Source organism: Felis catus, chromosome C1 (assembly GCF_018350175.1).
Source record: "Felis catus isolate Fca126 chromosome C1, F.catus_Fca126_mat1.0, whole genome shotgun sequence".
NCBI classification, from domain to species: domain Eukaryota; kingdom Metazoa; phylum Chordata; class Mammalia; order Carnivora; family Felidae; genus Felis; species Felis catus.
In genome coordinates, this window is record NC_058375.1 from 214,827,759 (window position 1) to 214,844,097 (window position 16,339).

The 16,339-nt window shown below is 49.0% G+C and overlaps 1 protein-coding gene across 2 annotated transcripts in view; it reads left to right on the plus strand.

The window, feature by feature from the left end:
• Positions 1-1,953: 1,953 nt before the first annotated feature.
• SAG (S-antigen visual arrestin) overlaps positions 1,954-16,339 on the plus strand; it is a 29,967-nt gene continuing 15,581 nt past the window's right edge. Inside the window, exons 1-8 of one of the 2 annotated variants that reach the window (XM_003991270.5) lie at positions 1,954-2,135; positions 3,036-3,166; positions 7,188-7,248; positions 9,608-9,652; positions 11,312-11,505; positions 13,410-13,469; positions 15,537-15,613; positions 16,056-16,191. In XM_003991270.5, the coding sequence (XP_003991319.1) occupies positions 3,092-3,166; positions 7,188-7,248; positions 9,608-9,652; positions 11,312-11,505; positions 13,410-13,469; positions 15,537-15,613; positions 16,056-16,191 (648 nt within the window). In that variant the 5' untranslated portion in view covers positions 1,954-2,135; positions 3,036-3,091. Of the gene's footprint in view, positions 2,136-3,035; positions 3,167-7,187; positions 7,249-9,607; positions 9,653-11,017; positions 11,191-11,311; positions 11,506-13,409; positions 13,470-15,536; positions 15,614-16,055; positions 16,192-16,339 lie in introns of those variants that run through there. The other variant, XM_019838903.2, reaches the window with a different exon arrangement.

Below are 16,339 nucleotides of genomic sequence, written 5' to 3' on the forward strand. Positions count from 1 at the left end.
GTGAATGGGGTGACATTGAAGTAAAGACCCAAAGGAAGCGGCTCTCTGTGAGAGGAGTGTTCCAGAACGGGAAACAGTTAAGCGCAAAGGCCCTGTGGCAGCTTTAAAGAAAAGTGAAGAGACCAATAGGCCGGAGAAGTGGGTGAGGTAGTGAGAAATAAGCCCATCGGCCCACTCAAAGGAGGGATGTGGAGACTCAGCGCACAGGGAAGTGATGTGAAGTGAAGTAGTCTGACTGGGGCAAATGTTCATTCCCTCCTCCCTTTGTTCTTTGGCGCGTGTTCTTTGGCCTCCGGAAATAAGCGCTCAGAAGGGAGAGGAGAAGAAGAACCAAGAAGTGAAGTGTGTAAGGGTTTGGGACTCCATTGGGGGGGGGGGGTTTTGTACATACTTCCAATAGGTTATAAACCTGTTAACTAGACAGTGTAGCTTTTATTTGGTATTTCTGAAAATGAGTCATCTCCCTTACTTCTCACAAGAGGTAACAGGGGAGCAAATCTGGGAGGGCCTTGCAGGCATTGTCCAGGCAGAGGGGGAGCCCCCGGAATGTTTCCATAGATGCTAACACCCCAAAGTGTTAGAACATGCTTTTTGCTTAGACTTAGCTTCATTCCCGGACACAAGGTCAAGTCCAATAGGTAAATGTGTCTGCAGTGTCCCATGTGTTCATTCCCTGAGTGTTCTTGTGAGCAGCTGTTGTTCTGGGCACTGGGAATGCAGAGGTGAGGGAAACAACGGGATGGGTGCCTGCCCTCCTGGAGCCAAGAGTCAAGTGAGGGAAGAAAGATCATAAAATAACCACACAAGCATCAAATGCAGCTGTGCCTCCAACCCAGCCCCGGAAGTTGGGGAAGGCTCCCCGGACGATGGGACTCCTCACTTACAGCACGAAGGGTGAAATGAGTCAGCAAGTTGAAGACAGAAGAAGACGATTGTTCTTTTTTTTTTTTTTTTTTTAATTTTTTAACGTTTATTCATTTTTTGATAGAGACAGAGCAGAGCGTGAGTGGGGGAGGGGCAGAGAGAGAGGCAGACACAGAATCCAAAGCAGGTTCCAGGCTCTGAACTGTCAGCACAGAGCCTGACGCGGGGCTCGAACCCACGGACTGTGAGATCACGACCTGAGCCAAAGTCGGATGCCCAACCGACTGAGCCACCCAGGCGCCCCGAGAAGAGGATTGTTCCAGGCAAAAAAGAACAGTGGGGGTGGGGGAGTGGGGGGAAATGTGGTACAGGACAATGTGGAAAGCAGGTAGAGATTTCAAGATGGTGCCCGTGTCCTGACAACAGTGGGAGATACTAAACGGAGGGGACAGGTCAGGGTTTGGGAGGCCCCTCTTCCACTGCAGACAAGGAGCCGGAGGCTGGACACGGAGTAGTCAGACGGCAGGAGACATTATGGTCCAAGGAAGCAGAGGGGGTGGTGTGGACTCAGGAGGAGGCTCCGGGGAGGAGAAGATGTGGACAGATTCCAGAGACAAGGGGGGAGGTGGGGTGCAGGTGGGGGGAGGAACAGACAAGACTGGGGACAGTAATCAGGAGGGCAAGGGGTGGAGGGGGGACACCCATCTGGTCTGGCTTGAATAACACCAGGATTCATCTTGAGGTTGACATTTCTCCTTGACCTTTTTGTTTCTATCCCCACGCCCAAGGTTGCATTAGCCACCTGCTGAGTTTAATCAAGTTTGTTGAGCACTCGAAAATCCCCTGTCCCGGTGATACTGGGGCTGAAGGGCTAATCAGTCTATTTCCAGAACCCAAAGAGGGTTAGGATAAAAAGCAGCTTTTCCGGAGCTATCCGCCCCCGCACCACGCCTTCCCCACTGGCGCTCCTGCACCTGTGAGCCCCTCTGGACGGAGACTCGTGCCTTTGCCTAATGCTTAGAACTGCTGAAACCACCAATTCGCCCGTCTCAACCCTAATCCCTTCTCCACCCTGCTCCTTAAATGGGATTTGGCTTCTAGACACTGAGACCCGGGTGTGGGCACCCTCCCCAAGTTCCCTACAAATTCCCCACGCACATCAGCCAGGGACCTCGGTGGGGTCATCTGGTTACACAGAGCCAGGGCCGGCTGCTCACCCCAGAGGGACAGAGCCCTTCTCCTCGCCTCCCGGGCCCATCTGGCTGCACAAGGTACATGACCATCCCCAGCACAAGGCTTCTCGGAAACCCGGGGCAAGCACAGGGAAGAGCAAGGGTCAGGACGATGGGCATTTTCATGTGGTCAGTCTGTCCCAGGTTTGCCTTCTCCGTGTGGTTTCAGGGACTTTGCTTGCTAAAGAGGCTCAGTTCACTGAGTTCTGGACAGCTAAGATGGCTTTTCCACTGTGCGTAAAGCTGGGGAGAAGTGAGAGAACAGGATAGGAAAACAGCTGAGTAGGAGTTGCTGGGCAGAACTTCTGGGGACTTGGGGCACCTGGGTGTCTAAGTCGGTTGGGCGTCTGACTTCGGCTCAGGTCACGATCTCACAGTTTGTGGGTTCGAGCCCCGCGTCGGGCTCTGTGCTGACAGCTCAGAACCTGGAGCCTACTTCAGATTCTGTGTCTCCTCCTCTCTCCGCCCCTCCCATGCTCATGCTTTGTCTCTCTATCAAAAAATGAATAAACGTTAAAAAAAATTAAAAAAAAAAGAACTTCTGGGGACTTGACATAGTTTGAAAATAATATTTGTGAAGTGGTTATACAATGGTCTTCAGGAACTTTCTCTATTCTAATTACCATAAGACATCGTGAGGATAGAATTTTAAATCCAACCTGGCTAATCAGGAAGTAAAACCTTCTCATTGGAATCTAGCTGGGCTTCTGAGTGAGGTTTTCTAAGAAATGTTTGAGGCTTATCAAGAAAAATAAAACACATGTTTTTAAAAAAGCACACCACTGTGTAATAGAAACTAGACAAAGACCTTATTTAATCAAACATCGATATTCAAGCAGATCCAAAGAAATGTCTAATGGATCCACAGCATTTCACAAGTTGGTTTTATACCAAGAATGTCCTTGACTGTATATTGAGGATCATTTTACCTTTCCCCAGCCCTCTAACACCTGACTTACATCCCGCGGTGGAAGAAGCTTCCAGGGACAGATAACATGGCGGCCAGCGGGAAGACCGGCAAGGCTGCACCAAACCATGTTATCTTCAAGAAGATCTCCCGGGACAAATCGGTAAGTGGTACAGAAGTGAGCAACTTGATGCAGTTTTTTTAAAGGAGCTTTTTCAAGAATAGACATGGGGATGGGGATACCCGGCCAGCTTAGTAGAGCATGCGACTCTTGAACCTTGTGGTTGTGAGTTCAAGCTTCACGTTGGGTGTAGAGATTGCTCAAAAAAGAAAAAAGAAAAAAGAAAACAAAAAGAATAGACACAACCAACATCAAAACCCTGTGAGGTTGAGGAAGCTCTTTGTCTATTTTCTGTCTCTATGGATGACAATGAGATATGAATGAATGAGTGAATTGTACAAATACAACTTCTTTTCAGTCTCATCAAGAATTTAGTCCTGAGACCTGTCATTTTCTCCTCATCTCTCAGTCCCCACCCCTTACCCCCCATTTTACTTGGCTGGCCTTGAACCAATGACTTAAATTTTAAACACTATCTTAAAGGGAAGCCTGATGGAAGGTCTACACCACAGCCTCCATGGACGGGGTCTCCTTGCTCCACCTGATGGCTTCTTAGGGGCCAGCAATCTAGCTCGGCACCGTCCAATTCAAGCTGCAAATGTTATTTTAAAGTTTCTAGCAGCCACATTTATAAAAAAGAAGAAACAGATGGAATTGATTTTCATATATACTTTTATTTAACCCAATATAGCCAAAAAACTATCATTTCAACATGCAAATGATATCAAAATTATTGATGACATTTTACATTCACTTTCTAAGTCTTTGAAGTCTGGTATGCATTCTACATTCATAGCACATGTCAGTTTGGAATGATATTCCAAGTGTCCAGGAGTCCCCTGTAACTAGTCGCCACTGCACTGGACAGTGTAGATCTAGATCTTTCTTCTAGTTGACTTCTGAGGGGTTCCCGCGGAAGTGGTTGAGAATTTTCCTTTCAAAGGCTCTTGATACAGTTGGATCAGTCCACTCTTTACTCAAGCAGCTTAGACCTGGAGACTGTTTCCGACACTGAGTCTATGTGCAGGACACAGAGAATCATCATCATTGGCCCAAGTAGACGCTTAGCCAGCACATGCAGTTCTGAAATCAGGTGCTCCAGGGACTTCTCAGCACTCTATTTTCTGTGCTTTGTAAAACTGAACTTTGGATTTTTCCTTCAGGGTTTATCAAATGTTAAGCCTCCCTGGGCCCAAAGGAAACTCTCTGACCCTCATAGTGCAACACAAGAGAAACAGGTTTACACAGGGCACTCTGCCCTTTCTGCTCCCAGCTGAGGAACTCCACTGTGGGGTGATAGATAATTTGGGGACTCCTCAACCATTTATTCTCCAAACTCTTTCCCACTTGTGTCTTCCCAACTTCTGGCAGAAGAAAAGAGAAACCACTCCTGCTGGGCCATATGTTTTTCCCACTATTTTATTCCTCACACCTAGATAGACATCCTTTGAACTGAGAAATTTAGAATTTTTGTGCATGTGGACAAATCTATCAATTAATGTCTCACATATTAGGATTATTCCAATTGCAGGCTCTGTATGACCCCAGGCAGGGTGCACCAGGAGCCCTGGGCCCATTTCTCTGTGATTCTCTCCACTCTGCCCTTTTCTGTGGTCTTCATCTTCCAGCTGGTGGCAAGATGGCTGCCCTAGCTCCAGCCATCTCATCCTCACTTCCTTCCTGAGAAAGGAAAAGACTGTTGCCTTCCTGGTGTCTCTTCTTAAGACTGGGAACATATTTTCCCAGTAGCCTCCAGCAGACTTCTGTCATACCTGATTGGTCAAAACTGGCTCACATGCCCACCCTAAACCAATCCTGAGCCAAAGGAATTGGATGATCATCATTGGATCAGGCCAATCAAGAATTAACCTCTGGGGCTGGCCTCCTCCTAGCCTGGGCCCCATGGGGATGGTGAACCCTGAATGCAGTTGGCAACTTCTGTCCAGGAAGAAGGGCACATGGGTCTGTTGGTTGAGCAAACAACCTGTCGGCTGCACCTCTGCATTGTTCGGCCCCACTTCCCTACCTGCTCCTGTCCCTTCCCCCACTCCCTTTCCAGTTGCAGCAGAACACACGCCTTTGCTCCCATCCAAGGTTCATGCTATTTACACGTACGTCTCTCGGTCCACCTCCTCCTTAGAGTCTTACCATCAGCTTCCCTCTCTACCAGTACTTTGTCTGAACGTAAAAGCAAGGATGGACCTTGTGCATATTTTAAAAACATTTTTTTAATGTTTATTTATTTTTGAAGGAGAGAGACAGGGCATGAGCAGGGGAGGGGCAGAGAGGGAGACACAGAATCTGAAGCAGGCTCCAGGCTCTGAGCTGTCAACGCAGAGCCAGATGTGGGGCTCAGACTCACAAACTATGAGATCATGACCCGGGCCGAAGCCCGATGCTTAGCCAACTGAGCCACCCAGGCGCCCCCGGACCTCAGGTGTATTAAAGACAGCAACCAACAAACTCCCCTTAACCTACCACCTTTCCAGCTCCTCTTCCTCCAAGCTAAAGCTTAAAAAAGAAGAAAACACACTCTCTCCATCTACCTTCTCTCTTCCCTCCTCCCTACCTCAGTCAGCTGCCCAACTGGCTTTCCTCTTGTCCATCCATTCTCCACTTTGATGCCAATGTCATCTCTTCTATAAAATGGGGCTAACTCCTACCTCACAGAGTAGTTGTGGGGATTCAGTGAAATACTGTAGTCAGTGCTTAGCTTGGCACCTGGGACGTGATAAGCACCGAAATGCTATTCAGTCTTTCGTCCTGCTTAAAATGCTTCAACAGCCTTGAGGTTGGAACCATCAGCCTGCATCCCCATTTGGTGGCCCTTCACCTGCAGATGAAACCATTGGTTCCAGAAGCATTCTCTTGGTTCTGGGCTTTGTATACACTAATGTTTGTTTTGTCCAGAAAACATCCTCACACCATCCTTCCCAGCCACCTGACTATGCAGTCCTTCGGGTGTTTCATCAATAATACAAATAACTTAGAAGGCACGGGGATTCACTCCAGAGTATCTGATGTGAGGGAGTAGATCTAGGAGATGATTGAATGCCAACAGAAATTATTTCGGGTGGTTCATGGAAATAAAAATATGAATTTAAGAGGCTTAGGGATGAAAGGGGCTAGGAAGGGTGCGTGAACTCACTCATTGGGGCCCTTAGCAAATGCTGATTAGATCCTTGCAGTGTATCAGACACTGTGGCAGAAACCTTGACGGCTGAAAGGTGAAAGAATTCTTACCATTAAGGCACTCACAACCCTGTGGCTTAGAGCAGTGCGCTTTGATGAACACGACCTATGTGCTTCCATAACGGGGGTTGGCAGAGACCTTCGCCACCAGGGGCATGGAAACAGACAGCAAGAGGACCAAAACCATGGTCATTGCCCCCCAACTCCCCACACCCTCTTTCTCAGGGCATGGGTTCAGGTTTTCCCATACAGGAGCTCATCTGGTAGGATTTCAGGGACTACGGAACTCCTCCTGCCTCTTTACTCAGTTCAGAAATTCCTCTAATGAGGAGGGGAAACTGGTTCATTCAACAGCCAGCTGTAAGAGGCTTAAGTGTTGGGAGGAGACTCATGTGCATAAGCATAACTTTCCACGGAAGTATTATCAGTGAATTCAACAAGGTTACCTGGATGATCTCAGACCTGGGATGTCAGATCTGGGTTTCCCAGACCTCCAGGCTCTGGGAAAAGGTGGGAGAATGGGGACCATCCAAGGGGGTGGGAAGAATCCCTTGGAGCAGATTTATGGGGCTGAAGAAAGAGCACACCTTGCCTGCAATCCATAGTCTCTGCCCACAGCCAAGCAGGGAGAGAGTGGGTGATGGGCAAGCTGCAGAGCCAGGCAGCAGCTCAAGACGAATCAAAATGTGCCAGCTGTTGTGGGGCCAGGGGTTTTGTTTGTTTGGTTTTGGTTTTTTTGTTGTGTTGTTGTTTTTTGTTTGTTTGTTTGTTTTCTTTTGTTTTTTTTCGGTTGTTGCTGATTTTTAACATGAACGCTTTAGTGCTTTAGTGTTCTTTGGCCACTTGGAATCCACATGTGTTCTTCCCACAGGTGACCATCTACCTGGGGAAGAGAGACTATATAGACCATGTTGACCAAATAGAGCCTGTGGGTAAGTTGAGTTTGGAGTAAGATTGTAATCAAAAAAAAAAAAAAATTTAACATTTATTCATTTTTGAAGACACAGAGACACATCGTGAGTAGGGGAGGGGCAGAGAGAGAGGAAGACACAGATTCCGAAGCAGGCTCCAGGCTCTGAGCTGTCAGCACAGAGCCCAACACGGGGCTTGAACCCACAAACCGCAAGATCGTGACCTGAGCCGAAGTCGGAAGCTCAACTAACAGCCCCCCAGGCGCCCCAAGATTGTAATTTTAATGATGGTTTTCCTTTAAGTCATCAGACAACTGCTAGTTTTGTATTTCTTTCAAGTCAGTTCAAATCAGCTTTGCTAATAATCTAATTGTAGGAATGCAAATTAAAACATGAGGTGCAATGCTGATTGGAAACAATTTCAGAGCATGGAGGAGACAAAGGACTCATTTCTAGAATATATAAAGAAACTCAACAGTAAGAACAACAAAATCCAATTAGAAAATATGCACAAAGGGGTGCCTGGGTGGCTTAGTCAGTTAAGCATCCGACTCTTGATTTTGGCTCAGGTCCTAATCTCATGGTTTGTGATTTCGAGTCCAGAGTCGGGCTCTGAGCCCGACAGGCAGAGCCTGCTTGGGGTTCTCTCTCTCCCTCTCTCTCTGCCTCTCCCCTGCTCACTCACTCACTCTCTCTCTCTCTCTCAAAAATAAATAATCTTAAAAACAATAGAGTAAAACTCTACATAAAACAAAGAAAACACACAAAAAACATGAAAAGCAGTTCATCAAAGAAGATGTATGTATGGCAAATAAGAACACGGAAAAATGTTCAACATCATTAGCCACTAGGGAAATGCAAATTAAAGCACGGTGAGTTAAAATATCATTATACACCTGTCAGGATGGCTAAAATTAAAAATGGCGACCATACCAAATGGTGGTGAGGATACTGGGAACCGGATCACTCATACATCGCTGGCCGGGATGTAAAGTGGAACAGCTCCTCTGGAAAATAGTTTTGGGGTTTCTTTAAAAATTAAACATACACTTACCAGATGACCCAGCAATTGCATTCTGGGCACTCATCCCAGAGAAACAAAAACTCACGTCTACACAAAAACCTGTCCACGATTGTTTATAGCAGCTTTATGTGTGACAGCTCCAAGCTGGAAGGGACCAAAATGTCTCTCAATATGTGAAGAAGGTTAAGCAAGCTGCTGTACATCCATACCGTGAAATTCTACTCGGCAATGAGAAAGAATGAGCCGCTGATACACGCCACAGCTTATGGATCTCAAGGGCATTGTGCTGAGCGGGAAGAGCCAGTCTCAAAGGCTATATACCGTGTGATTTCACTTATATAACAATCTAGAGATGGCCAAATTATAGAAATGATAAACTGATGAGTAGTTCCCCGGGGACAGAGGATGGTGGGGGAGGGGATGATCCAAGAGATTGCTCTATGGTGGGGGGAACCTCTTTGTATCGATTGCAGTGGTGGTTACACAAACCTCCACATGAGATAAAATGACTTTAGAACTATACACACACTGTACCCTGTACCCATGTCAGCTTCCTGGTTTCGATATTGCAGGACGGTTATCTAAGTTGTAACCACTGGAAGAAACTGAACGAAGGATACACAGGGACTCTCTGTGCTATCTTTGCAACTTCCTGCGAATCTATAATTATTTCAAGTAAAATAGCTATTTTTAAAAAGACTGTAAAAAAAAAAAAAAACCAACCCTGGCATTTTTAGGCACTTGAGGATGAGAATGTCCCTCAGCAGAACGTTTTCTGGAAGGTCATTTGGCAATATGTCATCAAAAGCCAAATCTGGTTCTACCATTGATAGATCAAAGATGTATGTAGTAAGGATGGTCCTCACAATACTCATTATAATGGGGAAAACTGGAAACAACTTAAATGCCCTAACAAGAGGGGGTTAATTAAATAATTTAAGGTGCATCCATTCAATGAAGCAATAGCAATGTATAGTCATTAAAATGATTAGTACATTGTGTGTGTGTGTGTGTGTGTGTGTGTGTGTAAGAATAGATGTTTGCAATATATAGTTGCATGAGAAAAGCAGTTAACCGAATAGTATATAGAGTGGGATCTCAATTTTTCAGTAAAATCATCCATATAAGTGTATATACATCTGGAAAAAAAACCTGTGCCGATATCTTGACAATGGGTATCTCTGAATGGTGGAAATTTGGGTGACTTTGTTTGCTCTTTGCTTAACTCTCCTTTCTGATTTTCCTATAATGAACATGGATTACTGTGTAATTAAAGAACCACAGGTAAATATATAAAGAAGGCCTCTGGTGTCTTTCATCTTCTCCGCCCTCATTATTCTTTTCCTTTCCGTGTAGATGGTGTCGTGTTGGTGGATCCTGCACTTGTGAAGGGAAAGAAAGGTGAGGCGGGCTTCTTGAACTCTGAGGACCTGGTCTGGTCTGGTCTTGGCTGGCTCTGGGGGCGGAGGGTCGGGGAGTCCGCTGGTGCTCTCTCACACCCATCGCTGCCAGGCCCTGTCGCCCACACTCCCTGGTATAATCTTCAGGACCCTGTCCTGTTCACATCAGAGCTCATTGTCCTCATTTCCCACATGAAGGTAAAGACCCAAGGGAGTCACTTGTTCAGGGTGGCAGGACAGGTAAACGGTGGACGGAGCGTGGAGAGCAGGTCTGTGGGCTCCATCAGCTCTGTGGTCACCCTGTGCCTTGTGGCTCTCTGCTGGAGGCAAACTCAGGAGGGAAATTGATGGGAAATTGAGCCCTGCTGGAAGGCTCATTTTTTTAAATGCTGACTGTGGTGGTTCTGAACCACAGCATCACAGCATCCCTGAAGAACGTCTGGCAGCTGTGGTGTGTGTGGCAAGTAATTTGGTGCTAATAACAGTTGTGTGAACTAAATTAGGGCAGACCCCAGTTCTCCTTATGATAACGTTACTGAGTCTGTTCCATTGTGAATACGCTTTTTAGAGTGGTTGCTACTGGCAACTACAAGGCGTCATTCCCACCCCTGGATGTGACCACGGAAGCACGTCAGGGGTGGGGCCGTCAGCACCCAGGGGTCATGGCAGAAAGGGGGTTGAAAACCACCCCTTCTGCTGTCTCTGACTTCCTCCTGGGTATCCTGCTTCCCTCTGGCACCAGGAGGATCCTGGTTTGAGCCCTGACAGCCCACACCCTTGGCCGGAGAAGGCCTCCCGTTCTGAGGGAAAGCACTGTCCAGTGAGGGAGGCGTAACGCCCGGGCATCTCTGGGCACCTTCTCTTACAAACACTGGATGAGGGACAGGCAAGTGATCATTGGCTCTTCTGAGCTTAGTGGGGAGGGCACAGACAAAATCTACAACCGATGGCTTCTAGGACTTGGGGGCACCACTTCTGATATGCTTCCTGTTCAAGAATAATGAGCTTTGCATGCTTTTATTTACCCCATTAAAGACTGTTGTAAATAGCCCTCCCTCAAAACGTATAGTTTTTATATAATCCTTTTGGTTCACTGGAGGCACAGATTATATCTGTTTGATTAACCTGAATTTGCAGAAGTTTTGGCTTAGAGAATGCTTGATGGGTTTCCGAGCAATGTGAAAGAAGCGTTTCTGGGATCTGATTTCATCTGTCCTCTTGGTCCATAAGGCCCTGGCCAGCGCCTCTGGCAGGCCCCTGTCTGGCACAGGTCTGTTTTGCTCCCTAGTGCTGTTTCCCTCTGCTTATCACCTTCATTCTCAACTCCATGCAGACATCCTGTCCCCAGAAGCCCAGCGACCTCGCACCTCCTGAGGTCCCTGAGCAGGCGGGTCAAGAGGAGGGGGTGATAGGGTGGAGGACACAGGGGAGTCTGAAGGCAAAATGGGCAGTTCATGGAAGGTGCCTCTGTGTCCTCTGACATACGCTTTAGAGTAATTAACACGAGCCCCAGGGAAGGTGCTGGATCTGCAGAAACAGGTGGGTGCTGTGGTTCTAGACGCTAATGGGTGGATGTTCGGTGGCTGCCCCACACCCACTCAGCCAGGCAGAGGCGCCACGCCAGTGGGACAAGCCCATCCTCCTCTTGTCTCCCTTCCAGTGTACGTCTCTCTGACCTGCGCCTTCCGGTACGGCCAGGAAGACATCGATGTGATTGGCCTGACCTTCCGCAGGGACCTGTACTTCTCCCAGGTCCAAGTGTTCCCTCCTGTGGGGGCCGTGGGGGCCCCCACAAAGCTTCAGGAGAGCCTGATGAAGAAGCTGGGGGAGAACACATACCCCTTCCTGCTCACGGTGGGTGACTCCTCTCCCTGCTCCCCTCTCCCCTGCCCCAGCTCCTTCACCTTACAGTGTGACCAGGAGCGAAGGAGGAGGGGACAGAGTAATGACTTCACTTTTGTGGGCCTTCAAATTGCATCCTTGGAGGAAATTCTAGATTGCACGGGCTGTGATTGTCTTTTTTTAAGTCCTTGAAAATAGCCTCTCAGCCTTTGAAGGCACCATTTCAACCCACGGTTTAAATATTTCCCTTCATCTGACCAGCTAATTACACAGGCACGTTATTCCCTCACTTGCTGATCTATAAAAAGAAAGAAGTGCCCCTCGTTTGGCCTGGACTCGTTCTAGATGTGAAAGGGCTCCCTGCAGGATGGGAGAGCTTACTGAAGTCGGAAGTCGTCTGTAGCCTTGACCGATGTTCAGTGGTCACGGCAGATGAGTGGCTCCACCTCTCCTGGGGCTTTGTCCCACCTGGTGAGACCTGGTGACCCACGGTGCCAGCCTGCGTGCCTCTGAAGACTTGGGCGTGAACTCAGTACAGCCAAAGCAGCTACTGCCGTCCCTATGAGCGTGTCTGTGTGTCTTACGATTATCTATCGCTCCAAAGTTAGACGGCTCAGCCTCGAAAGGGAAGGGAAATTCTGACACAAGCTGCAACACGAACGAACCTTGAAAACATCAGACTAAGTGAAAGAAGCCAGACACAGAAGGACAGACTGTATGATTCCACCGACAGGAAAGGCCTGGAGCACTCAGATTAATAGAGACAGAACGTAGAATGGCAGGTGCCAGGGTATGGGGGGTGGTGGTGCCGGGAGCGGGGGGGAAGGAATCAGTGTTGACCGGGTACAGGGTTTCAGTTTGGGACAAGAGGAATGTTCTGGACATGGATGGTGGGGATTATTGCAGAACAAGGTTGGATGAACTTCATGCCAATAAACTATACACTTAAAATGTTTAAGTTTTACATTATGCATTTTACCACAACCTTTTTTTTTTTTTTTTTTAATCACTTAAAAAAAAAGTTTTGTGGTCGTGCATGTCCTCGTGATCTTGTACTGGGAGTTTGAAGTGACGTAACTTTTTTTTTTTTTTAATGTTTGTTTATTTTTGAGAGAGAGACGGAAACAGAGACAGAGACAGAGAGACAGAGCACGAGCAGGGGAGGGGCAGAGAGAGAGGGAGACACTGAATGCGAAGCAGGCTCCAGGCTCCGAGCTGTCAGCACAGAGCCCGACGTGGGGCTTGAACTTATGAACCGCAAGATCATGACCTGAGCCGAAGTTGGACACTCAACTGACTGAGCCACTCGGGCGTCCCTGAATTGCCATAACTTTTTAGAGATAACAAACCAGCATGTATCAAGAACCTTTAAAATGTGATTTTGACCTGATGGCTCCCTTTCTAGCAGCATAGCCTCTGGACTTAATTAGAGAAAATTGTGCTAAGGTAGATGAAGAAGGAGGTTTATTGCAGCATTGTTTATCATGGCAAAAAAAAAAAAAAAAGCAAAGCACCATTTCATGAAGGGCCAGCCTGTGAAGGGGGCCGGCGAAATTAAATGTGGTGTTAACAAAGCCCCAGAAACAGTGGTGCAGAGCTCGCGCATAGAAAAATGGTCATAACGCATTCTGAGTAGGGCTAGGGTGGCGATGTGAGCAAAGCAGAGGACAGGACATGTGCATCATTGGCCTCATTTCTGTAGAGCACACATCTGCGTACGTGTTTGTGGGCAAGGGTGCCCTTAGGACGCTTACAAGTTTGTGTCTGTGATGTTATTCCGGGTGACCACGGTGTTTTTGTTTGTTTGTTTTTGTGGTTTTTGCTTGCTCGTCATCGTCTTCCAATTTTTGTACATTGAGTGCATATTACACATGGAAGAACCCCCTCTGAACAAAATGATTTGTTTCTTCCCACAGTTTCCTGACTACTTGCCCTGTTCAGTGATGCTGCAGCCTGCTCCACAAGATACGGGGAAGGTTAGTTCAAAAAGAAATGCCATGGGTTAATTCATTCCTTCAAAAGACTTTATATATATATTTTTTTTTTTGAGAGGGGAGGGACAGAGAGAGAGCGGGGAAGAGACAGTCCCAAGCAGGCTACAGTGCTACCAGCACAGAGCCCAACGTGGGGCTCCATCCTATGAATGGTGAGATCGTGACCAGAGCCGAAATCGAGAGTCGGACGCTTCACCCACTGAGCCACCCAGGTGCCCCTCAAAAGACTTTTAAAAATAGCCATATATTGTGGAAAATTTCAAATAGATACAAAAGTAGAGAGACATTCTAAGGAATCTGGCCACTGCACTGCGAGGGGCTGGATGGGTCAAGCATGAGCTCCAAAGGAAGAGAGAGGCAAAGGGGCTGAGTGTGTATGAGGAGGAGTGGCCAGGGGGTTCTAAGTGGTGGGCAGAGGCTCTAAGCCTTGAAGGAGGGTGGTGAGGACAGGAGGCGAGAGTGAAAGGTGCCAGGACCCAGGGATTACAGGCCCTGAAATCGGAGGTGTCACGAGCGAGAGGGCTAGACAGGAGTGAAGTGAAGACCAGAGTGGCGAGGCTGATCCCGGAGTACAGAGGGGCACGGTGACAGACGCCACAATCTGGGCAGGGATTTCCGATGTGGGGATCTTGCCCCACTGGTGGTTTGTGAAATCGGTGCAGTGAACCAGAAGGAGCATTTGAGAAAAATCGAATAGAATGAAATAGGATAAAATGGGGAATCTGCACAAAGCTCAGTGTTACTTCCCGAGCCATTTCACACACGCGTGTCTGTTTACTGGGCCACATTATAAACTTTGCTTCTTACCGTGGGGGTGGCCTGAAACATTTGAAAGCCACTGGTCCAGGAAAACCCAGATGTGGGTGGCCAAGATGGAGGAAGACGAGGTCACTAAATCAGAGTGGGGGACCCTGTGCCAACCCAAGTGCTCCCTCTACTCCATCCCAGCAGCAGGGCTGTGGGCATGAGCTGGGCCCATGGAGGCCCGGGAGGGGAGCGGCTGCACGGCCGAGGGCCTCGGGGCCCTAGAGCTGGGGAGACCCTGGAGCTGGAACGGCAAGTACACCAAGGAGTTTGTCAAATGTAAAAAAGAGGGAGACAGAGAGGCTTGAAGCGTTCGGGCAGAAGGAACAGCACGTGTCCAGGGTGGACCAGAGTGAGGGCTTGGCTTGTATAGGCAGCATCTTTAACGAAGTGGGTGCAGGGGGAGCGAGGAGGGACAGAGAGGGCTCGGTCATGCCACTAAGCAGTGCCGGCGTGATGGTGGGTAGTGGTGCCGGTGTGTTCGTGGCCTAGATTTCAGACTCGCCACGATTCCACAGCTGTAGAGCCAATGAGGCTGTGGCTGGTATGCCACCATCAACGCAGCTGGCCTCGTGCCCTTTCTCCCTCCGGGCAGTGGGTGAGGGCGGTGCGGCCCCCATGCCCCCCACGAGTGATAATGTGCAGAGACGAGCAGGCTGGGGTGGGGCCCCGTGGGGCTAGGGGTGGAAGGTGTGGGGGACGCTTTTGCTTTACCCACGCAACATACCGTTAGGTAGTTCATTTCAACGTGAGCAGACTTTGCTCCAAATTCCATTTCCAGCTTCTCAGCACAAGTTGGAAGAGCCGCCAGTACCAGACCCCCCGGTCCAGCCTGGCCATTGACCGTGCCCCTCCCTGCCCCCCTCCCCCCCCCCCCCCGGGCCAGGCGTTGGTGGCTGGCATGGGCCGTCGAGGGCCTTCTGTTGCTCCGTGAGCACCTGAGTCTGGCCCCTACTGTAGGTAGTGTGACACACATGCAGGGTCACATCTAGAGGGACAACTAAATGGGGGGGGGTAGACACCATACATGATCACCTTGGGGGCTTGGGGACCACGGTGTGCTTCTCGTGCTGATGTCATTATTTCCTTACATGGCAAATCTCTCCTCACTGGGGCAGCCCCAAAAAGGACATGGAGAAGATAGAAAGAGAAGGTGCCACATAACATCCCGTGGGCAGTGTGACCCCAGCCCCCAGGAAGGGAGGTGCTGACTCAGGCCTTGTCTCTTCTCTTGCCCCCCTGCAGTGCTGTGGGGTCGACTTTGAGGTCAAAGCATTCGCCAGAGACAGCACGGAGGATGAGGAGGACAAAGTGCCCAGGAAGTAAGAGTGTAGCTGTGGGAGGAGGGGCGGCGCTGGGGGGGGGTGGTGCAAGGAACTGGGGTAGAAAACCACCCCTCACTTTGGCTCCGTGAACAGGAGCTCTCCCCACAGGGCTGCGTGGCCAGGCAGTCAGGAAAGACTGTCTACGCACGGGGCGGGTCAGTGGCTGATCATTTGAGGGGTGATGGAGAGGAGTTAGCAACCTCAGGGGTTCACATAAGCCTCTGAAAGACTCCAGATTCCCCCTCCCTCCCTCCCTCCATTCCTTCCTTCCTTCCTTCCTTTCTTTTTAAGTTTATTTATTTTGAGAAAGAGAGCACGCATAAGTGAGAGTGGGAGAGGGGCAGAGAGAGAGGGAGAGCTCTGTCAGCAGAGAGCCTGACGCGGGGCTTGAACTCACAACCTGTGAAATCATGACCCGAGCCCAAATCTTCATCCGCAGGAGTTCCGTGCGTTTACTGATCCGCAAAGTACAGCACGCGCCCCTGAAGATGGGCCCCCAGCCCCAAGCAGAGGCCGCCTGGCAGTTCTTCATGTCCGACAAGCCCTTGCACCTCGCGGTCTCCCTTGACAAAGAGGTGAGCAGGTGACAAAGAGGTGTGTCCCATGTGGGAGCAGGCCTGGGGGACAGGCCCCGGGCCCCCGTCTGCTGTGAGTGTGTGGCATGTGATCTTGTTTCTAGGCACAGTTAAAGCACCAGCATTTGTGAGCTGTTGGCATTTTTCA